General features: G+C 51.0%; 1 protein-coding gene across 1 annotated transcript in view; it reads left to right on the top strand.

The window, feature by feature from the left end:
* Nucleotides 1-26,148, top strand: part of FRMPD3 (FERM and PDZ domain containing 3) — a gene marked incomplete at its 5' end in the record, with an annotated part of 81,642 nt that overhangs the window by 6,871 nt on the left and 48,623 nt on the right. Inside the window, 4 exons of the mRNA XM_032392772.1 lie at nt 10,196-10,337; nt 13,446-13,548; nt 16,496-16,541; nt 25,821-25,925. Of these exons, the coding sequence (XP_032248663.1) occupies nt 10,196-10,337; nt 13,446-13,548; nt 16,496-16,541; nt 25,821-25,925 (396 nt within the window). The remainder of the gene's footprint in view (nt 1-10,195; nt 10,338-13,445; nt 13,549-16,495; nt 16,542-25,820; nt 25,926-26,148) is intronic.

Raw genomic sequence — 26,148 nt, 5'->3', positions numbered from 1 at the left:
GCCTCACATCTGGCACAGGCCTCACATCTGTCACTGGGCTGGCAGCCCCAGCAGGGAGGGTTTAGGAGTGGGTCTGGGCCTATTAGACAACATGTCTGAAGTCTACAGGATGTGTAGCCCCTGAGGGGAGAAGTAGGGAGGAGGGGGCGCTGCTTCCCAGAGGGTCCCCTGCAGTGTCCTCCCAGAAGCATCAAGGGGTCGGGCTTTTGTGAGGTGACTCCGGGCTCCCAGGCGTTTGTGGAAGGACAAACAGCCTTTGTCTCTCTACCTACCCCCTCATGAGCTGCTAGAATGGGTGACAGGTGTTCTCCATTCCAGCCCACTGGGGAAAAGCAACTGTTTAGACAACCAGAAAATGAATCCAGACACCAGCAGGTTTTCCAGAAGATGCCTCTGCAGGCTCAGCTGAGGAGGAAGTTTCAGGGCCATGAAGACCTGGAGGAAAAGAGCGAGGGAGGCAGCCCTTGGAAAAATAACCAGATCTTCTACCCCGAGACTGCCAGGAGTGACAAGGGCTATCCAAAGTCATCCTGCCCACCCCTTGGACCTCTGGCCATTCTGAAAGAAGAGTTGTTTGCCCTTGAATGAAACATTCCTTCCCTGAGAAGGAATAACTGTTAGATTTCCCACCCTCATGCCCCTAAAAGGACTGGAGCCATGCCAGCTTCCATCTCGTCTTAGATCGTAGCCCTCCCGGACTTTTCCTTTCATTCTGTTCCCTCCCTGTCTTTGCCTTTGGCCAGAGACGTTAAGGAGTTTCTCCCACCGGCCAGACTCCCCATCCAGAAACTGTTCTTCCACAGGCTGAGACAGAACTGGCCAGAGGATCGTGATCTGTACGCCTCAGAATCACTCCTACCTGTGCATCCATCGATCCATTAAGAAAATATTTATTAATCACCTACTAGGTGCCAGGTACCATACTAGGTGGTGGAGACACAATGTTGAACAAAAGAAACCTAGTCAATAGTCTTTATAGACAAATAATCACATAAATGAATATAGATCGTGGTGAGTCTCCTGAAGGAAACGAACAGGCTGTAGCAATGGGGAGAGCCAAGCCAGAATTCTCAGGGAAGACCTCTGTGAGGAGGTGACATTTGAGTGGAGACCTGAAGGGTGGAAGATCAGCCATGTGGAGAATGGGGAAAGAGGTTTCCAGAGGAAAAAGGAATACCAAGCAGGAAGGCCTTAAGGTGGCAAAGAACTTGATGTGTTCAGAAACTGAGAAAAGGCCAGTGGGGCCAGACTGTACCAGGCAAGAGTAGGACTAGCCTGAGAGGGGTCTGGCAAGGAGGGCAGGAGGAGGAGACCACACAGGGCCTCTCATAGGCCAGGAGAGAAGAATCTGGATGTTACTGGCTTGTAGCGGGAGAGGTCTGTGGGGTTTTAAGCCGGGGAGCAACAGGATCTGATTTGGACTTGGCATTATCTCCATGGGGAGACCAGGAAGGAGGCTGCTGCCGGAATCCAGGGGAGAGATGATGGTTGCTTGAACGGGGTGATAGCCATAGAGATGGCGAGAGTTGGGCAGATTGTGAAGGAAAAGCTGCCAAGACTTACTGAGGGATTCACTGTTGGGGGCAGGGGAAGGGGGTGGTGACGGAAAAGGAGAGACAGGACTCCAGAATAACTCTGTGGTTTCTGGCTTGAGTAATTAAAGAGATGATGGTGCCATGTACTGAGATGAGGGAGGCTGAGCAAGGCCTAGGCTGGAGAGGGAAAAAAAAATCAAGAGTTCAGTTTGGGACATGTTAAGTTTGAGATCCCTGTGAGTCGCCAAAGCAGAGATGTCAGAATAGATCGTTGGAATATAAGAGTTTGGGAGCTTACAAAGGAGGTGGTGGTAGAAGGCCAATGTGGGATTGTGTGCATATAGGTTGTACTGAAAGCCAGGGGACTGGTGAGATCACCTGGAAAGAGAGCAGAGGAGGGAAGGCCTGGGACTGAGTTGGGAAGCACGGCAATATCTAGTGATTAAGTAGCAGGGGAGAAGCCCACAACAGAGACAAAGAAAAAAGCAGGCAGAGAGGTCCTTGGAGACTCAGGAGATCGTCACAGAAGTCAAGAGAGGAGAGCACCTCAAGGGACCGGCCAACTCTGCCCAAAGCCAGGGAGAGGTTGAGTAAGATGAGAACTGAGAGATGACCTTGAAGGCCATTGGTGACCCTAACAAGGGCAACTCTGTGGAGTAATGGATGTGGAAGTCAGATTATAGTGGATCGAGAGGCCAAGTGGGAGATGATGAAGTGGAGACAATACGTGTAGCAAAGTCTTGAGCAGTTTTGCTGTGAAGGGGAGCGGTACAAAGGGACAGTGTAAGGGGACCGTGGAGTGGAGGGAGGTGGTTTCTGTTTATTTTCTTAAGAATGGGTGATTTCCATCAGCAGGCTAGCATGATTCCAGAGAGGCGGAAAGCTTGATGATTTAGGGAAGAGAGTGAATGCCCAAAGGAGCAAAATCCTTGAGAAGATGAGATGAGGATGGCACCAGAGCATAAATGGAGAGACCTGCCATTGGTAGAAGAAAAGAAACATTCTCCGTTTTCTTTGGGGGGGGGGAGGAATCATGGGTATGGATGTAGGCGGGGTGGCGTATAGATGTGGTGTTGGTAAGATGAAGCGGGGAGCTCTCATTTGATGGTTCGTGTTTTCTCAATCACATACGGGGTAAGGTCATCAGCTGAGGCTTGTCAGGGCCAATGGGGAAGTGCGGAAGATCGAGGAGAGAGGAGGAGCTCTGATATAGTCATCTTAGAGAATGAGAAAGTGGTGGCCAGACAGCATTGAGAGCCCACACCAAGTTGGAGACGGTGAATATCAAGTGAAAGCCTTGGACCCAGTTGTGTGGTTTTCCTCCAGCTGCCTTCAGCTACTTGGATGCAGGCATGGGGAATGCATATGGTTGAGTTCATCAAGGAATGAGGTTTTGCAAGGCAAGAGTAGCCAAGGGAGAAGGAAGGAAGGGAGTTGAAGATGGGTGCAAGAGAATAATCATAAGGGTAGACCAGAAGCTCTAATTTGAACATGAAGGGAAATGAAGATAAAAAGGAGCTTGGGAGACAGTAGGAAAGTAAATAACTAGGAGAAAGGCTCGGGGAAGGCTCTCGGAGGAGGTGACATTTAAGTGGAGACCTGAAGGATGACACAGTCAACCTGCCAATGCAAAGACGCGAGGAAGAGATTTCCAGGAAAAAGGGAGTACAAAGTGGGAAGTGAATCAGCGATCACGATGCTTCTGAGTGTGCCTGCAGTGGGGGTCCTATGGAGGGAAACTGGCAGGATGAACAGGGTAGTAGTGAATGGGATGTTGGCAAGGGAGACAGGGGAGGTGGTGCACCCCAATTCTAGGTGTGACGATGGAGTGAGTGACTGAGTGGAGGAAGCAATTGTTGGAGGCCTCCCCATCACCATGTGCATGCTCAACTCACCAATGATGATATCAAGAGTTGGGAGTGGGCACACCCACTAGGACAGCTATCATCAAAACCAAGTGTTGGCAGGGGTGTGGAGAAATCAGAACCTGTTTGCATTGTGGCTAAGAGTATAAAATGGCACAGCCGCCCTAGAAAATTATAGAACAATTCCTTAAAGAATTCGACCTAGAATTGCCATCTGATCCAGCAATGCCACTTGTGGGTATCTACCCTGAAAGACATGAAGGCAGGGACTCAAACAGATACTTGCACACTCATGTTCATAGCAGCTTTATCCACAAGAGCCAAAAGGTGGGAACAACCCAAGTGTCCGTTGACACATGAATAAAATGTGGCACATATATACAAATGGAATATTATTTATTTTTTTAAGATTGTATTTATTTATTTGAGAGAGAGAGAGCACAAGTGAGGGGGGCAGGGACTGAGGGAGAGGGACAAGCAGACTCCATACTAAGCAGAGAGCCTGACATGGGACTCCATCCCAAGACCCTGGGATCATGACCTGAGCCAAAGGCAGACGCTCAACCGACTGAGCCACCCAGGCACCCCACAAATGGGATATTATTGAAACTTTAAGAGGAAGGGAATTCCGACCCATGCTACGACACAGATGACATTATGCTAGGTGAAATAAGCCAGTTAGAAAGGGACAAATGTCATATGCGTCCGTTTATATGAGGTTCCTAGAATAGGCAAATTCATAGATGCAGAAAGTAGAATGGTAGTTGCTGGGGGCTGGGGGAGGGGAGAGGGGGATGGGGAGTTGGGGTTTCATAGGTCCAGAGTGTCAGTCTGGCATGATGAGAAGGTTCTGGAGATGGGTGGTGGTGATGGTTGCCCAACAATGTGATAAACTCAATGCCGCTGAACTGTACCCTGAAAAAATGAGTAAAATGGTACCTTTCATGTTAATGTTATATTTTACCATGATAAAATAAAAAGGATTGGAGTCGATGGGAAGATCACATGTGACCAGGAACTGATGTCCTCAGTGAATGTGGGGGCTGCCCAGGAAGCTGTAGAGAGCAGTGAGGAGGGAAACGGGGTGGTAGAGGTGGGTGGCAGGTGTGGTCCTCAAAGGATCAGGATTTCTGGCAAAAGGAAAGAAGAGTACTGGCCTGGAGGAGGCATCGGCAAGCAAGGAGGACACCTACCCCCACGTGCAGTTCCTGAAAGTCTTGAGATTTGAGTGTGAGGAAAAAAAAAAAAAACCAACCCAGCTTCCATTTGAGAGGCCTGGTGGGTCAGTGATGTTTATTCCTCAAGGAACAAGTGAGACCTTCGTTGGGAAAGAAGGGTGAAGGGCACTTTCAGAGACGAAATTGGCTACGTAGGAGAATTTGCTGTTGACCAAGAGTTCCAGAGGGCACAATGGAAGGGTTGGAAGGGAAGAGAAGAGTGGCATTAGTGTGTGAACAAACCACTGTGGGGACAGGAGAGTGTGGGTGTCTGAGGGACAACCGGAGGCGAACGGACTTCCTTCCGGTGATGACTGAAGTTAATAGGCCCATAGCGAGGCCCTATGAGCCGAGTCCCCCGTATGGGAGGGTGGACTTAGAGGCATGTGGGAAGTTGGTTCTGAGGTCTCCAGCGTGTCCCCTCCTTTGGGGTGACTCAAGGGAGGCCGCTGTGACTGCACAGAGGCATGTCTCATTTCACTTGTGGAGGAGGGGTCTGCTGAATCCTTTCCTCCGGTCTCCTCGATGTCACCTGCTGGGCATCTGCTGAGGCCGCAGGTTCTTGACAGAAATGGTGTAGGAAAATGAGTTGCTTGATCTCTCCTCCCAAAGCTCAGTTTCCTCATCTCTAAAATGGGTCGTTGTGGGGCCGGAGTGAGGCGATATGTGGACAATGTTGTTTTCTGCACTGTCCTCTCTTTCTTCATCCTCCTCGCCTTAATCCCGGATGTCTCGACTCCTCAGACTGTCCTTCTGCTGACCAAACTCTTCAGTGGGGCTAAGTAATGCCCACCCTGTCCAGACGTTCCTCTCCTTTTCCCTAATGCAACCTTACTTGTCCTATTTCATATCCATTTGGAGCCCTCCCTATTCCCTCTTGGGATAAATCTGATTCAGCCAGTGAGTCCTTTGCTGGCATGACTTTATGTGTCCTTTTTCCAAGAAAGCATTTGTGTTTTAACGGGGACCTTCAATGCCATAACCCAGTGGAATAAAAGCCCCTCTGTCCTTCCACCTGATTGTGACCTTCCCATTGTCTGAGAATCGCGTTCTTTTTACATCCTTGCTTCTCCAAGTGTGGTCTGTGGACCAGCAGCATGGGCCGCACCCTGGAATTTGCTAGAATCTCAGTCAGTACTCCAGACCTGCTGCATCGGAATCATCGTAGCAACACCCCTAGGTGATTCATATGCGTGTGCAAGTCTGAGCAGCACTGCTAGAGAGGAGTAGCTAGCCAAAGCAAGGCCCCTTCACAAGAAGAAGAGTTTATGTCCAAGCTCCTTACAAGAGGGCACCCAGAGCAGCTGCTTCAGAGCCCCAGGGACGGGGCTCCCATCCCCAACACCAGAAATTGATGGCGTCTTCTGGCGGCCCAGCTGCCATGCTGGATCTCTGGAGCTTCTGGAAGAGTCTGGCTCCTGTGATTGGAATCAGAGGGCTAATTGGCCCCACATGGCTCCAAATCCTGCCAGTTGCAAGGGGAGTGACAAGACTCCCCAAGGAGCCAACCAAATGTAAAGAAAAAGGAGCCAAAGGCAAGGAGAGATGGAGAGCCGAAAGCCGATGCCTGGGAATCTAGCTGTGACATTTCTATCTTCCTGCCCAGAAGTGCCCGGGAGAGAGCATTAGCTCCGAAGCAATCCATCTTCTTCTCAGTTCACTTGTCCCTTAGCCATGTCCTGCCTAGCAACAGGTGTCAGTAGGAGCTGCAGCTCGCAGTCTCTCTTTGGACGGCCAGGAGAGATTTGTCTAGCCCCCAGAGGTACTAGTATCAGGACGGCCGCGGAGAGCCAGGCCATCTGATAGCTGGATCAGGGACGGAGCTGCCTGGGGAGTGAGGGGACAGAGTCCACTGTGGGGCTGCCCCTTGCAGGCAAGGAGCTGATGGGGGACGGGCCTGGGCTGCGGGGAAGTGGGTGGAGTTTACCTTGGGCTCCCTCTCCCTGCCCCTCCAGCCACCCCCAATGAGGCTACCAGTAATGTTACCGCCTCTACATCTGTGTGATGCGTTTAACCTTCCAAAGTGCGTCTGTAGCCATGATCTCATTTCATTCTCCCAACAACGCTGAGTGCAGGATCAGAGACAGGTTAATTAGGACGGGGGCTGGCCTTCCAGACTCAGCCAGGACGTGGAGTGCTGCTGGCCTCGGGGCTGGCGCAGCACTGCGGTGAGGACTGAACAGCCAGAGGGTCCAGGACCCTGAGTGGCTGTAGGCAGTGGGGGGGGGGGGCGCCAGGATGGAGGGCCCCATCTGAGAGAGATTTGGCTCCAGCTGGGCTGCTAATATGCTTAGCCTCCATGGGTCCCTACATTGTCACCTAGCTTGGAGGCTGGGATGGAGGAGGAGAAGTCACCAAGCCTCTTTGGCAGGATAGTTAGAGACTGTGAGGAGATAATGGATGTGAAAGCACCTTTTCCCAGATGAGGTAATGGGTGTAAAAATGAAAAGAAGCACTTGGCTATAAAGTGTCATTATCATTAGGCAGAAAAGCTAGGCTTTTACCCAGGTGACTGACTAGAGGGGGCAAGCCTGGAGCGGGGTAGGGAACAACCTTCGTGGTCCTTGGGTAGGCAGGGGTCAGAACAAAGACATTGTGTGCATCTGGAAACACAGAACAGGTCCCAGAAATGAAGCTGGGGGGGCAGGGAGGACCACAAGCTTCAGCTGCTTCATGATTTTGTCCCGGGTTGCCCTGTTGGAAGGGACCAGAAACCAAACATCTTTCAAAGTGAAATTGCCTTCCCCCCCCACCCCCAGGAGGGAAGGCACGTGACCCGTGGACAGCTGAGCTCCTGTCATCCATCACCCGCTTGCTTTCATTGTCACTCCCAAGTCTCCAGGCACTTAGCAAAAATTTCAGAGAGACTGAGCTATGGTCCCTGAAAGATGCAGACCCAGGAGGGAAGGGCCCACTTCCATTTGCATTGTAAAATGGCCTTCTGGTCTGTTAATGGAGGTGTTTCTTCCCTGACGGGAGATAACTTGGGAAGGCTCAGGCAGTGGGAGGCAAGGGCTGCTTGCTGATTGGCGGGGGGAGGGGAGGGGAGGGTCTAGTTGGGGACAGTTAGTCCAGCTCGGTTAGGGACAGCGCAGGGACGAATGTGCTTCAGGCCCAACCTGGAGACATGTCTGCAGCTCTAGGAGAAGTAGTTGGGTTCCCTGGGCGAAGATGGGGCTGCCCATGTCTAACACAAGTTGGACCTTAATTATGGACTTTCGATACTATTCTCAGTTACCACTCTAATTCTCCTGTTCCGTGTACACCTCTCTTTCCTCCCCCACGCTAGATTGGAAGCTGTTTGAGGGCAGAGATCTGTAACTTGTGTGTCCCTCGAAGCTCTGAGTAGGCACTCAATAAATACTTGTTGATGGATGACCACGAGTCAAAACAGGAAAGCAAAACACTTGTGTCACAGAAGGCTCTTAGCCTGTTGGTTCCTCTGGCTCCAGGAGCGTTTCTTTGCATCGTTATTGGCGATGCCTTCGGCCCAGCGGAGGCTAAGGTGTGCCCAGCTTCAGAAAAAGAAAAAGGCAGCAAAATTGAGCCTGCAGTGGCCAGGGGACCTTGAGCTCAGGACAGCGTTCTGAGTACTGGAACATACGCCTGAGTGTTCCTCTCGAGTGTCCCTCCTCCCCACGCACAGCCCCACGGGCTCTCATCCTCCAGCCTGCGCTGGCTGAGGCCCATGTCAGAAATGAGCTGGTGTCACCCCAATAAGAGGCTCTTTCGGTGCCAATGGGAGACAGGAAAGCAAGGGGCTCATTTCGGAAGCAGCGCCGGGGGGGAGGCAAGATGGCAGCTGCAGGAAAGACGTTCTCTGGCTCCCTTCGAGGCCAAGCTCCTGCCTGCCACCAGGCGCAGAAATGAGAGAGGTGCCAGCCTGGGACCACCCTCATCAGGGCCCTGTCCTGGGAGGGTGCCTATCTTAGGACACTGGCCAGCCCCTGTCCAGCTTCTGAGTGACTCCCCATCGAAAAATGACCATTTGTCCTACCAGCGCGGGAGGGCAGGAGCCAGTTTCTGAATTTGCCTTCAGGGGGCCTGACCGCATCCTGGCCAGCCCCCTCTGCCTCCCTAAGGGGCGACAGACACCACCCGCCCCCCAAGCTGGCTTGGTTGGGTGCAGCCGGAGTTGATGTGACACATTAAGGCAGCCGTGGTCTGTCTTCCTTCCTGAGTCCTTCTATGAGAGAGACAAGCCCCAGACTATGAATTTCTCTTTTGTACAATTACTCTAAATCTCCCGCCACACACCCCCCGATAAATAGTCCTAAAGTCTAATTATCGAATTTGTGTCCTGATAAACAGCCTAATCGCTTGAAACCGTTTGCAACTGAGGAATGCGGTATCCTGAGCTAGCCAACAATCACTCTCCCGGTGTCAGAACCTCCCACCTCTTTTACGAGCCTTATACAAGTTTGATTAATCACCTCCTGCCCCTCTGAATCTTGTTTCCAAGGGCCCTGCCTGGAACCTTAGTTTTCTGGAATACACACACTGAGGCTAGGGAACTCAACCCCATTTGTTAGATCAGAACTTGCGTGGGGCTTGAGCGGTGCCAAGTCCGGGAGCTAAGGCTCTGCGAGCCTCTTGGCTCTGGTGCCCTCTCTTCCACCTCCAACTGCCCCGCCCCGCCTGTTGGCCATTCATTGCCCTCTTTACCTCCTTCCCTGCCTCTGGCACCCAGTGCCCTCCCAAGCCCCACGGTCCCCGTACCCTCACCCTGGCCCTAGCTGTAGAACCATTCTAAAGTCCTCATGTTAATTTTTCTAAGCTTCAACAACTCCCTCTGTGAGCATCGGGAGAGCTGTCTGCAGTCTCTCCCAGGTACTGGGGCGGCGAGGTCTCGCAGCCCATTGGGGTTCACGTCTGCCGGCACCCACGAGACACAGCTCCCCTGCTTGCCCATAGGAGCCATTTTCCAGTTGTCCCATTACCTGAAGTAAGTTGGCATTACGTCCGATTGTGTACGGTAATGGTCCTCCGCATGAGCACATTTGTTTACATACGCCATCTAATCGTTTTTATATAGAACCTAAGGGAGATCAGAGTTTAAAATCGCACAAGGACTTCATGAAGGGCTGTTCTGAAGCGACTTCGCATTCCTTCCCTCACTTGCTGGCCTGTGTCCTGCTGCCTTCCTCGAGGTTTTGGTTTCCCCTAGGGAGTCGACAGCCAGTTCAGCGGGCGCTACCAGTTAACCTTCAGAATAACATGCCTGCATTTAGGCTCCTTCTAGAGTCCCAATATCTTGGAGGAAAGGGCTGACTCTGATGTCAAGTTCTGTGGCAACAGTTGTTTTTGTTTTGTTTTGTTTTGTTTTGTTTTTTCCTGTTGGCTCTGGCCCTGTAGACAGTGGGCTTTTCCTTGCCAGACTCCTCTTTCTCCAAACTGAGCTATGAGGGCCGTTGTTGCCCCTGCTGGTTCTAGAGGACTTAGGAAGCCAAGCAGGGGAGCTCCCGCGTGCCATGGCCAGCACCCTCATCCGTGCCCCCTCCCAGCTGGTTCTGAGGCTTAGTCGCCTTTGCATCTTGTTTTGCTCCCATCTTCCCCTTCCCTCGGTCATGTGATGCAGGAAGAGAGCACAAATGCTATGGAATGGGAGCAGCTGCCAACAGAGACGTGGCGACAAGTGACCATTCGCCGAGACCCTATATATGGCTTTGGCTTCGTGGCTTGCAGTGAGCGGCCCGTGGTGGTGCGATCTGTGAGGCCAGGTAGGTGTTCCTCACAGTGTCCCCCCCTGGCCCCGGCTCCTTTTACCCCAGCATCCACCCATCTTCCCAAAGAGCAGGGCTCCCCCGTTCACTGTGGTGGCCCCAAGGAATTCATGAAGAGCGGGGTAAAGACTCGCCAGCTAAGGACCGCGCGAGGGAGCTGGGCTTTCAGAGCGATCGACACAAACCACTGAGGCTTCCTGGGGCCAAGACAGAGGCCGCAGTTGATGGTTTAGCAGAGTCTCGGTCTTAATGAAGCCTCCCTGTGCATAGAACCTTCATAAAAGAGCCAGACTGCCTTGGATGATAAATGTCTATTCAATTCCATTCAACAAGTATTTATAGATTGCCTACTCTAAGCACAGCAAGATGGTAGGGAAGGACAAGACGCAGGCCCTGTCCCCAAGCACCTAACCATCAGGCTGTGGAGACTGGTACCCACTCACGAGAAAGGTCAGCCACCGACGGCTGGAATCAGGATACGGACCATAGGTGGGGGGGGGGGGGGGGGGGAATGAAATCTCCAAATGCCACAGTGGCAGTAACGAGAGCTGCCATTGATTAAGTGCCTACTGTGTGCTTTCCTCATCTTGTTTATTCCTCCCAGCCAAGCCTGCAAGGTGAGTCGTCCTCCCCATTTAACCAGATGAGGAAACTGAGGCATAGAGGAAGAGAAATGACTTGTCCAGGGGCACTCAGGTAGGAGGCAGCAGAGCCAGGATTTGGACCTGGCTGGGTCTGTCTGATGCGGATGCGGGAGAAGCGGGGCTTGAATGGGACCAGGTGGGAGTGGATAAGTGAAAGCCCCCACCTGAACTGTGGAATCCTGCCCTCATGAATGAAATGGGCAATGGTCTAAGCGCCGTTTCATTCCACATCTGCTAGGCATTGACAGAAAAGATGAACAGAAAGAAGCTTTATTCCTGACTTGCTGGGCCCGAGGCTTTAGATGTTTACAACAGTTTCTCACTCAGTCAAGAGGAGCAGCCGAGTACAAACTGGTCTAGCAGAAATTTGATGAATTTTGCAATCCTCGAAGGAAAAGAAAAAAAAAAGATTTTTGTAAGCTCCCTTTTCAACTAGAGGGCATAAAGAAAAAAACAATCCAGTACAGGAGTTCGTGGCTGACCTCAGGCTCCCGAGTCAGTCATGCAGTCTGGTGGAAGGTTCTTGAGTCCCTGATCAGAAATCAAATCTGTCCTGGGTAAGAGGAATTGGGAAAAACTTAGTAGCAGGCCACCCAGAGCCCCTGCTTTTGGCCTCAAGGGAGACAGGATTTACAGGGCTGAAGGGAACCTAGACAAGGGGGTCAGCTTCAAGCCATGTGAAAATGAAGAGGCAGAGTTGGAGGGGTGGGGACAAAGGAGAGCCACAGGTGAGAGCCACAAAAAAATCATGGGGTCGGCAGGCACAGCCCTATAAAGACGTAGGCTGATCCAGATCACTGCTTCTGGCCCAGGAGGCTCTTAAGGGCAGAGGCTTTTTGGTTCTGTATTTGAGATAAGACAGAAGACAAGAGGCATCCTATGGAGGCCCAGTCACGGTAGGGCCAGCCAGCACAGCATTCCGGGAAAGTGGTAGGAGATTGACGCCCACCACCGCCGTCAGAGTTCAGTTTCACGAAGACCGCTTCCATTAAAAGGAAGGAAGGGAGGGAGTGGGGAAGGGGTAGAGTGGCCTCTCTACCAAAAGATTGGCATGTTGGCAGGAGGAGACAGAAGGAATGAAATGAGTTGAAGGAATTGCCCCCTTGGAGGATAATAAGTACCGTCTAGCGAATTCATACCGACATCAATCCACCGTCTAAAGTGCTGTACACTCATCATCTCCTGTATCCGCCCCGCGTTCTTATGAGGTGGAGGTACTGTGATTTTCCCATTTTCCAAAGGAGCAAAGAGAGACAAGGTCACACAACCAGTGAGTTGCAGATTTGGAATTGGAGTTCAGGTCTGGCTGGCTGCCAAGAGTGGGGCCTCCCCCGCCTCCCCCCCACCCCCCCCATTCCCTGCCCCTGAAGTCACTGTGCTATCAGGACCTTGGCCACCAATGCAGGCGGAGTGGTGAGTCTCGCTGGCCGAGCCACATAGGCCCCCTCAGCACACGGGCCCCACGCTCCGGAACCACCACCAGGCCACGCTCAGGTGACAGAGGTGTTCTGTATGTTCTTGCTTCTGGTATTGGCGTAGCACACTTCTTTGTAGAAAGAGGGAACAGTTGGGATCCAGCCCTTGAAGGCAGGCGCAGACGGGAGTCAAGCCTGGTTTGAGAGTGGGACCTGTCAGTAAACATTTCTTTGGGGCTTGAGTTAGGCCTCATTCTCCCTGAATTCCACTCATTCTCCCTGAATCTCCGAAAAGCTTTTCTCCGACGTCTTGGCTAAACACCAGATTCAGCACACCCTGTGGTGCCCCTCGACCCCCATCCTTTACCCAAACCAGGAAGGTATGGCCCTCAGACAGCCCTGCTTTCTTAACCTCGACAGTGGAGTTGGGAAGGACAGGAAGCAAATTTCCAACTATCCGTGATTTGGGGTCTGTTCTTGTTCCCCTCACCTACTGAAGAGTGGCATCTCTCAGAGATGAGAGAAGATAAACCCTCTGGGTCTTTTAGTCCATCCCCCTGACTTCAGGCAAGTGACTGCCTAAATCATTCCTGACCAGCGAGTAGGAATGTTGCTCAGGTAAGAAGATTCCTTGTCGCTCCTCACTTCATCTATACCTCCTTCAGTAGTCTGGAAGTCATCCCTCGGGCCTCAGCAGATCCCTCCTGGCGAAAGGGAAACCCGTGTCCCTCTTTAGAACCCAGCCAGGAAAGTACATATTCACCTGGTCTGAGGGCCAGGCCTGGGCTTGGGACCTTTTGTTCCCACACCACTGGCAGCCACAGGAGGTCTGAGCTATCCTCTTTCTTCGGTCTTCTGCCCTCTGTCTGGCACAGGCAACCGTGGCCCAAACAACACCCCTACCACCAGCCCGCGTGGCCTGCACTCTTTCCTGCGGGCTCTACGGTCCCCACTTCAGCTCCCTCAGGCACTGGTGACTCCTGCCCAGACCTGTGCTTTCCCAGCAGTGGCCCCAAGCCCTCATGCCTCTCTCCTCTCCTCTGCAGGAGGCCCCTCTGAGGACAAGCTCCTGGCTGGTGACCAGATTATGGCTATTAATGAGGAGGACGTGAGTGAAGCCCCCAGGGAGAGGTTCATAGAACTCATCAGGTAACAGGGGCCTCTTGGGCCTTGGCAGGAGCTGAGCACTGACCCCTCCCCTGCCCTACCAGTGGCATAGGGCTACCATGGTCCTCCCTGGCCCTGAGAGGGAGGCCCTTCAGGCAGAGCAGCCCTGGCCAGGGCTCCTGGCTACCCAGGACTTCAGAGGCCAGCCCTGCCAGGGCCCCAGGGTCCCTCACACTCTCTGGCTTAGCCTTCTCCAGTGATGTGAACAGAGAACAGCCTTCTTCAAGAGCTCACCTCACCTTCCTCCCCCTTACTACTCCCCTCACCGAAGCCCCTTGGTCTTTGACTTACAGTGCAGGGGGACAGACCCAGTGTGCGATGAGAACCAAAGAAGCCATTAAAAGAACACTCTGGAAAACAAACAAAAAAAAAAACCACTCTGAGATAAGCACAGTGTGAGCCAGGTCTTGTTTCCCATGTCTCCATACCCTACTCCACCAAAAAAAAAAAAAAAAAAAAGCCTGAGGAGAAGAAAATCTGAATCCCTGGCTCATGGGTTGAGGAAGGGAACCTGCCATTGTGGATTCTGCTCGCTGTGTGTGTGTGACCTCTTAGTGCCCTCTACAGATGGGGGCAAGAGAGAGAAAGAAAGGAGTGTCAGGGGACTCCCACCATCTGTACACGGGAGTAATCATGGTGACTTTTCCCCTCCTCACCCCTACACACACACACACACACATACACGCTATACACATATACACAGCCTCCTACCTCACACTCCTACCACACACACACACACACACGCACACACACACCACACACACCTCCTTGCATAGACGTGTTGATAAGGAATAAGAGGATAGAGGTGAAGGCTCTAAATTCCATGGGTTGTCTTCTGCTTTGGTGACCTTGGCTGTCTCCTCCCAAATGGACCTATGTGCTCTCTTGCTCTCTCTCTCTCTCTCTCTTTGCCTTGTGTGGTCTGCTCTATCTCTGCCTCCATCTCTTCCAGGCCTTCTCTTGGTTTAGAATGTTCTTCATCTCACTCGTCTTTCTCGTTCTCCCAAATCCCACCTGTCCCCAGCGCCCCTCCCTCCTCTTCAAAGGCAGATTTAGCACACTTGGGATGGAACAGCACCCTCTCGCTAGCTCTGGAAGCATTTGGAATGCTCCCTCCCGAAGTCCAGGGCAGGTCTTCCTCGAGATGCTCCCCTCTCCAGCTCACATCTTGAAACGTGTCTGGTCCCTAATGACGTTTAGTTTGTCTCTCCTCCAAGTTCAGTGGTCCATTGCATCCCCCCCCACCCAACTCCACCCTTGACCCTCCACCACCACACCAAAATGGGGTAAGTCCTTTCAACCCCATCGAGGGCGTGTTGGGGTTCTTTCAGCCTGACCCTCCAGAAGTGTTTGCTCTGCTTCTACGGAATATCTTTGTACCCTAGAACAGGTAGCCCAGTTTTGTGAGGGAGTCCAGAGCTCCTCCAGGATCAAGACAGAGCTCACTCATTTGATAACCCTCGGGGCCAGCAGATTTTTATTATTTCATTCAATCAATGAATATTTGTTATCGAGTGTCTACTATGCACCAGGCACTCTTCAAGGCACCGAATATACGGCAATGAATGACAGAAATCCCATTGGAGTTTATGTTCTCGTGGAAAGAGACATGCCTTAACAATAAACATGATAAATATGTAATTATATGGCATACTGGAAGTAGACGAAGGTTATCAAAGGATAGAAAGTGGATCGGGATAAACCGGGTCCTGGAGTGCTGGGCATAGGGGTGCTTTTAATAGCCTGGCCAGAGTTAGCCTCATTGAGAAGGTGGCAACTAAAGAAAGACTGAAAGGAGGGAGGGTGTCAGAGAGGGAAGAGCCAGTGCAAAGGCCCCAAGGCAGGAGTGTGTCTGTTATGTTTGGGGAGCAGGGGAGAAGCCAGGATGTGAAGTGGGGTAAAGAGGGGAAGACCTGTAGCCACTATAAGGACTTCGGCTTTGTTCTACGTGAAATGGGGAAATGTGGCAGGGGCTGGGGCAGATGCGTCACATAATCTGACTTACACTATGCCCTCCCCTGTTCAAGAGACAGATTTTCCTGTGGGATTTTCCTGGAAGACAGCTCCTTCCTTCTCCCAGGAGCTCCCCATCCCTGGACTTGGCCTCACTGAATGTGGAAAATGTTCCAAGTCCTTGAGCAGGAGGCCTTGGCCTTCCTTGAGTATCTAGAACCAAGTGATCTCGACTCTGCTTCTTGAATACCCTTGTTCCCAGAAACGTATGAAAAGGTCCAGCGAGGAGAAGGGAAGCTCCTTCCAGGCAAACTCTTTCCATTTCTCTCAGTTCTTTTAAAGGACTGTGTATTCCCGGGGGAGAATTTTCATACCTCATGGCCTGTTTGATCATTGGTATAATTCTTGTCGGAGGAGTTTCAAATTCTTCATCCCTTTGAATATTTGCTGTCTGGAGAGGCTTGCTTCCATCTGTTGCTCCCTAGCTCTCATTTTTTGGTCCTTCAATTAAAACAAATCTGCTGAGAATGAGTCATGATAACCAAATGACCTCCTTTGGGTTTTTCCTTTGAATTTCTCCTCTTGCTTAAATACCAAATTGCCAATTGAGTTCCATAATTCAGGCCTTTAGTTTTCCTTGAGAATTTTCTCTTCTACAGATAAAATTGCTCCTAAGGTTTGGGGAGATCTACAGAGCGAATGTGAGAGGGAAATAGAACGGGAAGACTTGAAAAATGACAGCCCCAGAGATTATGGTAACGCCTTCTTCAGATGCCTGTGTGAACCTCTATGGATGGTTTCTGTCGGCCACCACAAATGATGGGAGGCGAGGCGGCCGGGCAGATAGTCAAAGTGCCCGCTGGCCTAATTCATATCCCTGAATGCAGCCCAGGGGAGAATTCTGGTGTTGCTTCTCGTGCGAGATGAATACCTAGTGCATGATACACTACTGTCCTGTTCCTTCTTCTCTCTGTAGGAGCGCTAAGGAATTCATCGTTCTTACAGTTCTGCACACTCATCAGGTGAGTGAGCCGCTGTGCCATCCACCCTTCCTCCTGACGGAAGTGACAGAGTCCCATATTGGAAAGTGACCGTGACGGAAGGGTGGGTGGACGGCGAGACTAGAATCCACGTGTTGTGAGCCAAAGCTTGAGGAGTGAATGTAAAGCATACCTTCTGAACATCTGAGTCTGCTTTCTACCTCCAAGGCTTGGGGATTTTTTGAAAGGCTCTCCAGTGCTATGTTCTGACCTGTGCCCTTCTGCTTTACCCCCACTGAGGCCGCGCGCTCACTGCCCCGGTCCCAGACAGATTTTCTACCTCTTTCTTTTTTTTTTTTTTTTTTTTTTGCTATGCCCCATCAAAATGTACCCGTCCAGGGTCCAACTCCCATAAAGTCCTTGCAGATGGTGGGTGCTAGCTAGTCTCATTCATTCATTCGTAGCAGTATTTACTAGATGGCATGCAACGTATGAAGCCCTGCACCGCATGGGGGGAATTTAATATGACGTTGGTGGGAAAGTACGGTGGAACGAACCGTTTCATCTTAGTCCCGGTACAGTCACTAACTAGCTGTGTGACCTTGGGTAGGTCAGTTCCAAAAAGTTCCCCGTCTGTAAATTGAGGGGTTTAGACTAGAACAGTGTTTTCCAAACTTGACTGGTCAAAATAGTCAACAGGACTACTTATTAGAAGTAAAATTCCTGGGGCACCTGGTGGCTCAGTCGCTTAAGCATCTGCTTTCGGCTCAGGTCATGATCTCTGGGTGCTGGGATGGAGCCCCGTGCGGGGCTCCCTGCTCAGCTGGGCGTCTCCTTCTCCCTCTCCCTCTACTGTTCCCCCTGCTCATGCCCTCTCACTCTCTCTCTCAAATAAATAAATAAGATCTTTTAAAAAATAATAAAAATAAAATAAAAATCCCCAGGCCCCTCTCCTCAAGAGTTGGATTTAGAAGGCCCAGAGTCCATTACTAGGTTACTTTGTCATAGTAATCTTTTTTAAATGCACAGACCCAGGTGCAGAACTTTTATGTGCAAAACTCAGAGCCCCCCTTCCACCTCCAGCCTAGTTGTCCCTTCTCAGTGTCCCCAAGACTCCCCTGACTTCCAGCACTGATGTCCCACCTCCATGGCCACAGGAGAGGTCCCATCTGTTGGGGGTGGGGGCATGAAATCAGCACAGCCTTCACAGAGGAGGCTGCATCTGAGCTGGACCTCCAGAGAGGGGGCAGGATTTCCCAGGCAGAGACAGAGGGGAAGATTTCCCAGAGAGTTGGCATTTCCGGGCAAAGTCAGGGACAGCGTGCAAGTGCAGAGCGTGGGCTCATCAGTTGGAGATGGGGTTCAAATCAAGCTCTGGCACTAACTGCCTTTCCCCATGGCCCCCAGTGTGAAACACACACACACACACACACACACGCACACACATACACACACACACATTTACACAGGCACATTCTCTCTCCCTCCCCTCCCTCTCCCCCTTCTCCCTCTCCCTCTCATACTTGCTCTCTGGCAAATAGGCCTTTCTCAGTTGCAATTCTCCTGTATCTCTGGGCAGGCAAGTTCCACCCCTCAGTGGGTGTTACCAATAGACCCCCCCCCCTTACTGCGCAGGTGCAGTTGCCTAGTGGACAGTGGACCGTCATTCCCCACTCCCCAGTCTCCTCGTGAAATGGCTACCAGTTCTACCCCCCACCAAAAAAAAACCATGCTTGTTGTGTTTTACCTCTCTGATCAGAGACCCATTGTGGGTTACTGTGTTAGTCAGGTCTCCTCAAATGTCATCCCCTCCTAGAAGCCTTCCTTGACTACCCTTTTTAAGACAGCATCGGCCTGTCACGGCCAATACTGCATCATTTTTTTCCTCAAAGCGAAAATATTATATTTGTAAACTTTTTGTTTGGAGATCATTACAGACTCACAGGAAGTTGCAAAGCTAGTACACACATCCCTGTGTACCCTTTACCCGGTTTCTCCCAAGGGTTACGCCTCCCAGAACTAAAGCACCATTTCAAAACCAGGACATTGACAGCAATACAATGTGTGTATAGGGTTCAGTGTCAGTCTGTCACATGTGTGGTGTGGTCCACGTGGCCACCAGCGCAGTCAAGACACTGGACAGTTCTATCACTACAAGGACCCCTCACCTTGCCCTTTTATAGCCACACCCCTCTCTCCCTCCACCCCAATCCCCATCAACCACTAGTCTATTCCCCCTTTCTGTAATTTCATCATTTCCAAAATATTATATACACAAAATAATATAGCACATAATCTTTTGGAATTGGCTTTTTTTTTTTTTTCACTCAGCATGGCGCCCTTGCGAGTCATTCAAGTTTTTGCCAGTATCAGTAGTCTGTTCCTTGTTAATTGCTGAGTAGTATTCCATGGTGCGGATGGACTGCAGGCTGTTTGGTGATTCACCCAAGCCTTATTAGAATGTCAGCTCCACGAAGATAGGAGCTGTGTTTCATTCACTGCTGTCTCCCCAGCACCTGGAAGAGCACTTGCCACAGAGTAAGCATTCAATAAGGATGTGTTGAAGGAATAAAGAAAACCCAGCTTCCAGCCATCATGGCAACCCAAACTCAAGTATCCAAACGTAGGTGCAGAATGAGGAGCCTAATGCTGCCCCCCACCTCTGTTCCAGCTCTCATCCCAGTGCCCCCAACACCCCTCTGCCCTCCAGTTCTGATGTCCCCACTGTCCGATCCCATGGCCTCTTTGCTATGACCAGGCTGCTTTCCTTTTCTCCCTGGTACAGATCTTAGTTCTTACAGCCCTGCCGGCTTCTGTCCTTGTACGGCTCCACCCTTCTTCTAAACAGGTCTGTTTCCTTTAAGACCTGGCTCGAGACTCTTCCAAACACCTCTGCCTGACTAACCTCAGTGAGAGTTTCTCATTTGCCTGTTCAGCAAACACCTATTGAATACCTACCATTCGAGGTGCTCTTCTAAGCTAGGAACATGGCGGTCCACGGGACAAACATGGTTCCTATCCTCACAGAGCTTACACTCTAGTACTTGGCCTTACGCTTTTGAAACCCTTGGAGCATAGAAGTGAGCACACACACACAGGGGTGATAGTCGGAACAATTAACCTGTACGGTCGAAGCCATTCACTCATAATGTAAGCCAGCCATGGGCACTGGAGCAGAGTCTTGGAGGCCTCCTGACTGCGCCAGGTGTTAACCCTTCAGATGACCACTGGTAAAGAGGTCCCATGGGAGAGGTCCCATGGCACCCAGGAAGCTTAGGGCAGTGGCTGCTTACCAATCAGTGTGAAAGAAACCCTCACAACAGGTATGGCCATACCAGTGCATCCCAAGTGAATGTCAGCCTTGCATACATGCATGGTTGATCCTCACTATTCATAGATTCTGTGTGAGCAAGTTCACCTACTCCCTAAAATGTATTTGCAACCCCCAAGTCGAGACCCGTGGTGCTTTCCTGGTCACTTGCGGACATAAGCGGAACATGAAAAATTTGAGTCTCCTAATGCACATGTTGCCGGCTGAGGTCAAAGACGGCAGCGCTCTGCCATGTTGTTTCAGCTGTCACACGGAGGTGTCCAGAAGATAGAGATGGCAGGGAGCAGTGCGGTGTAGTGCAAGAAGCTCGGGCTCTGGAACAGTTGGATGGGATTTGAATCCCAACTGTGGCACCTGTTAGCGGGGCGGCCTCAGGCAAGTCACTGAACACTTCAGAACTTCATTTTCTCCTAGTGAAATAAAATAGAATCTACCAGGATGAGTTGTTTTTAGAATTCAGAATTATAATCTGTGTGAGACGTATACACACACTCGCGCTCATGCACACACATACATGCACGCACGCACACGCATGCACGCGTGCGCACGCGCGCACACACGCACACACACACTTCCCCTAGGAGCAACTGTTCAGTATTCATTCGTTCCATGTTCGAGGTGACTTTATAAAACGTAACTAGCGTGAGTCACAAAAATTGACCGAGACAGAGAATCTTCTCTCAAGTTATAATGAGAGCTTATCGACAACCCCTAGCCTATGTTCCGTGTGATAGCCCCTGCATTACAGAGCATAGACCAGCGTCCACAGCAGGCACTTGACATCTTAACGGTTGCGTGGAGATTACCGCTTCTTCCAGAAGACAGTCTCCCTGTAGGTCCAGCCTGTGGCCCAGGAATCTTTATACCTCTGGGGCTCCTTCCGGCTTCTACATTCCGTGGCTGAGGAGGGTCCAGTACAGTGGTTCTTGACCCTGGCTATACATTAGAAGCACCTGAGAAGCTCTTAAAACTATTGATACTCAGGCTCTAGCCCTGAGCGATTGAATTCGAAGCTTTGGAGAGGGGACCCAGGTGTTGGTCTTTCAAAAAGGCTTCCAAAATGATCCTTATGCAGCCAAGATACATATCAAGAACTACTGATCTAACATGTAGTCTCTTTCAGATGACATTGTTCTTTTAACGGAGTGACTTTTATGATGGCAGACCATTGAGGGTATTTTAGTGGAGTGATCACAGAGCTTCTTGAGGTATGGTGCTTGGCAGATGGTAGGTACTCAAACCATATTTGCTGAATTGGTGAACTAATTCATTATGAACAGTAGTAATCAACTGCTACCTCTTATTCTGTGCCTACTCTATGCTTGGTGCTAGGGGTAGATATAGTAATATAAAATCCCGTCTCTTCTTTTACAAGCTGGGGGGGGGGGTGGACATGAGTGGATATGAGTGTGGATTAACAAGGAGTCTATAGGGGAGCCTGGGTGGCTCAGTCGGTTAAGCGTCCGACTCTTGGTTTCGGCTCAGGTCATGATCTCGGGGTTGTGGGATCAAGCCCCATGTCAGGCTCCGCGCTGGGCATGGAGCCTGCTTAAGATCCTCTCTCTCTGCCCCTCCTCCCACTTCTATCTCTCTGGGGAAAAAAAAGGGGGGAGTACTATAGGAAATCCAGGGAGGGCACTGGAGGAATTGGGGAAGAACTCAGGACCAAGGTAGAATTTGAGCTGGGCTTTAGGGATGGCATTTAGCTAAGCAGAGGGGACACTGGGGGCCCAGAAGGGCAGGGATGGTGAAGAGGCAGCATGAGGTGGGCGTGGAAGTGGGAAGCAGCCCGGTGTGGGCACTGTGGGCAGAACCACCTGTCGGGGCCAGAGATGAGGAATGAGGGTCATGTGTGGCTCGCAGGGGGCCTTGGGAGCTGGAGAGAAGACATGTTCACCTCCAGGCCCCAAGTGCAGATAGGAAGGCCCTGGGTCCCTTATCAGTAGTCTGGTGAAACCAGGATGGCCCTCCTTTGTCCCAGACTCCCACAGTGGTTGCCATGGGAATTGCCTATAAAGAGGCTCAGGTGTCAAAGACAATGAGCCAGCGGTAAGGAGACTAGGAGGCTGTGGGCGCTATAGGAACCCGAGCTTTGTCCTCTCACAATCCAAGCGGGGCCCTATCTTGCACTAAAATGTTGGGCCATATACCTGACTTTGAACCCAACCCTGAAATCTGTACTGATAGAGCCACCAAATTAAAAAAAAAAAAAAAAAAAATGGTCAGAGAATCACCAGCTGCTGAATTCAGTCCTGAGGGAGAGGCAGACTCTCTCCTCTATTGCTTATTCCACTGAGCTGCTGCCTTCATATTTGCTTCGAGGGGCTTACAGTGGCCCCGGCAGTGCTTCGTGATTCTGGTCCCGTGTTTCCAGCCAAAATTCATTTTTGCCAGCGAGGGTGCCTGTTGCGAAATGAGACTCCCAACTGCTTGAGGGGAAAAATGGGGTCAGTGAAGAGCTCAGATGTCCCAGCTCTGAAGGTACTCAATTAATCTCTGCTTAATGGGCTAAGACATTTTCAACAATATAAATTCCTGTGCCTTATGCTCCTAGAGATTCTGACTTTTTATGTCCGCCGTGCGCCTAGAAATCTGTGCTTCAACAAGCGCTCCCCAGTGAGTCTTACCATCAGGAAAGTTTTGGAAACAGTGGGGCGTGCGTGCTAATGAGTTAGTGCGGGGGTCAGCAAACTTTTTTTCTGTAAAGGGCTGTCTAGTAAATATTGTAAGTTTTGTAAGCTGTGCTTGAGAGTTGCAAAAGCAAACACAGGTAGTGCCCAAGGGAAGATCACGGCTGTATTCCGATAAAGTTTTATTTACAGAAACAGGTGGTGGGCAGGATTTGGCCCGGGCAGGCCCGCAGTGCACTGACCCCAGAATTATGTTCACTACTCCTCCCTGGTACTGCATTCATGCTTTGATGAGGGTCTTCCTGATTCTCAACTTTTTCATTCAAAAGAGTGACCCTAGCATTAAGAACTTCAGGCCACATAGCTGAGCTTCAGAGATGCTTCGGAACAGGGCAACCTTTGAGAACCCCTCCCATCACACTGCAAGGTAGACATCACCTGTGTGCGGGCGTCAGGCTAGACGTGAGTCCGTGACATGTAGCCGAGACCAGTTGGCAACGAGGGACTCACCATCAGTGATCAAGGCAGAAGACTGAGAATAGGACAGAGTCTTAGAGACGGACAGGACAAGGGTCAAGGAGGAATGAGGCACGAACAAGCTGAAAATAGCTCTACCACAGACCCCAGAAATGATTACAGTCCCTGAAAATATGGGCAATTCCACTTCCTCCTTCATGATTTTGCTCCTATAAAAATACCTGAATCTTTTGAGTATAGTCGTAACTGTCAGGCAGGATCCAATCTGGGACTTTTGGTAGGGATCCCCAGGAGGCTGTCCTCTCCTCATAGGTGAAGACAAAAAAGGATACCAGTTGCGGTCCTTCATATGTTCAGAGGTCCGTTCAATAAGACCAGGGTCGAACCAGAACCAGTGGGGGAAAGATCGGGAATGGACACCCAGCTTCAGCTGGCTATGGGGCCTAGTCGCCAATCCAAGACTCGGGAAATCGGGGTTTTAGTTTCAGCTCCACTACCAAATTATTTTGATACTTTGAGCAGACCGTATCCTCTTCCCAGGCCTCCGTTTTCATGTGTAAAAATGAAGGGTGGACTCCATGGCCCGCTGAGGCCTCTAGAGCTGCCTCGGTCCACACGGGGCGTGAAGGCATCCGATGACAGGTGGTTACAGAGAAAGGAGGGGGTGACGGGTAGACGCGAAGATTTTACCTGCCTCGTGTCTGTGGCGCCCCAGGTGGACATTCGGACTACTGTGGAGACAGAGCCAAGCAGAGCTGCCTGAATGTAGCTCCAGATCTTTCTGTCTTGCCCGTCCTGTGCTCCTGCAGCCTGCAGCCCCTGCCCAGGATTTAAGCACCAAGCTGTGCAACACACAAAGGCATTTCTTGGTTCCCACGAACAATCAATACTGTAATCACTTTCTGCAACGATCTCCAGCCCTGGATCTTGTCGTGCTGTATGATCTGCTGCCAACAAACCGCGTCTGTGGCTCAGGATGAGAAGTCCGCTGTTCCTTTAGCTCAGTGGTTCCCTGCAACTTTAGCCACGTTTTGAAGTCATTGGAAACATACCCAAAAAAATGCCAATACCTGGGCCCCAGCCCCAGGAATTTGAGGTCATTGATCTGGGGCAGGGCCTGGGCATCAGGGGTTTTTGAAAGCTGCCCCACTGTTTCTGTCACACAGCCAGGACCGAGACCCACCGCCTGAGGTTCGAGCGCACTTGGGTCAAACAGGTGGCTTTCTGCAATCTGCCCTCTGTGGGGAATGAGATTGCTGGCTCCGGAAGAGAACACAGCTGGGACCAGGGCCCAAGACCTGACAAGGACATTTGTCTCTGGTGTGTCTTTATCTCAGGGCCCTGCCCTCCTGCGACCGATCTGGTAAATGGATTTCAACTGCGGTGTTCATGGCAGAAAATAGCTTAAGGTGTCCCCTTCCCAGCTGGCAGGGGCCTTCAGGACCTTAACTCTCAGGGATTCTTGACTGTGGGATTCGAAGGCTCCATGACAAAGCTGGTAGGGGAGGCGGTTTGAAGGAGCCCCAAACCTGGTGTATCCCCTAGTCCTGCTCATCCTAGTAAGTGGCAACTCTGTTCTTCCAGTTGACTCCTCTCTTTTTCTCACCTCCCACATCCAATCCGTCAACACATCAGCTCGGTTCTATCTTCAGAATAGATCCAGAATTCGCTCCCTTTTCATCACCTCCATTATTACTACCCTAGCCCAAGCTGCCATCATATTTTAACTGTATTATTACAGGAGACTGCAAACTGGTCTCCCTCCTTTGGGCGTCAACCCTCCTACGCTGTTTTCCACACCACAGCCAGAGGCATCCTTTTAAAATGCAAGTCAGACCCTATCTGCTTAAAACCCTCCAGTGGAGTCAAATCCAAAATTCTTGCCATGGCTGACAAGGCCCTAGGTGACCCAGCCCCCACCCGTCTCTTTGAATGCCATCCCTCTGGCTCCCCATCCATTGCTCAGCTCTGGCCACACTGGGCTTCCTTGTGGTTCTTCATGCACCCCGATGCCCCTCCCACCTCAGAGCCTTTATCATTCTTTCTGCCTGGGAAGCTCTCTCTCCCTCACTTGCTTCCGGTCTCTGCTTAAATGTCGCCTCCTCTGAGAGGTCTCCCCTGAACATCCAGTCTAAAATAATGCCCTCATCACTCACCCCTCCTCACTCGTGCATTCTCTTGTGTAGCCCTTCACCCTGCTTGATTTGGCCTCGGGGTCCTTCTTTGCTACCTAAAGGGTATTGATTTGTTTATTGTCTGTCTGATCCTGCTAGATGGATGCTCTTTGAGGCCTGGGAGCTTTGTGTTGCTCACTGCTGAATCCCTCATCACCTAGAACAGTGCCTGCAAGTAGGAGGTCCTCCCTAAATTTGCCACACGAATGAATAAATGCCCCCAAAGACATGAGGGGGCCCCTCAGCAAGACTCCTGATTTTCCTTGAATCATTTTCTTTAGTCTCCTTCCTGGGGGCAGGGCATATCTATGAGATGAATAAGATCATTCCTGTAACTCCTTTGAGATGCTCGTATTCAGATTAATAAAAGCCACCATTTAGGTGTATCTCACACTACGAAAACCAAATATGTACTCATTCAGTGTATGTTATCACTAAAGAATTTTTGCAAACTCCCTTAGGCCTGGAGTGTTAATAACGGGATTCGATTTACCCAAATTCTATTCATTCCCAGCTTTTTTCAGAACACACCAATCGTAGAAGGAAGCACTTAGCACGTTGCCTCGCATCTAGTAGGGAATCAATACTTATTGACTTATTGATCAGTAAGGCCAAGTGTACCCGTACTGAGACATCTTAACTCCAGCGTGGCAAAGGTCAGGTTTTTCCCAGGGATGGAGAACTCACCAGCCCTCTGTTCTTTTTGCAGTCCCCCAAATCTGCCTTCATCAGCGCTGCGAAGAAGGCCAGGCTGAGATCGAATCCCGCGAAGGTCCGATTTTCTGAGCAGGTGGCAGTTGGAGAAACAGACGCAGTAAGTGCAGCTTTATTTAGCTCCCTGTCTTTGGCCCTTGGCTAGAATCAGCCTGGCCATGGAGGTCTCGCTCTGGAGGTCTCACTCTGGAGCTCATCTGCGGCTCCTCGGAGTGGGCGGCATTACGAATGGGGTTGGAGAGAGAGGACCACGGGGCTCCAGACTAGTAGCGAGTTATGAGTATGTGGCATCCCGAGCACCAAAGCTTACACTCAGAGCCAGC

This window comes from Phoca vitulina, unplaced genomic scaffold (assembly GCF_004348235.1).
Source record: "Phoca vitulina isolate PV1807 unplaced genomic scaffold, GSC_HSeal_1.0 scaffold69, whole genome shotgun sequence".
Classification (NCBI taxonomy): Eukaryota; Metazoa; Chordata; class Mammalia; order Carnivora; family Phocidae; genus Phoca; species Phoca vitulina.
The sequence above is the reverse complement of the archived record's forward strand: the minus strand, read 5'-3'. Positions and strand labels throughout refer to the sequence as shown.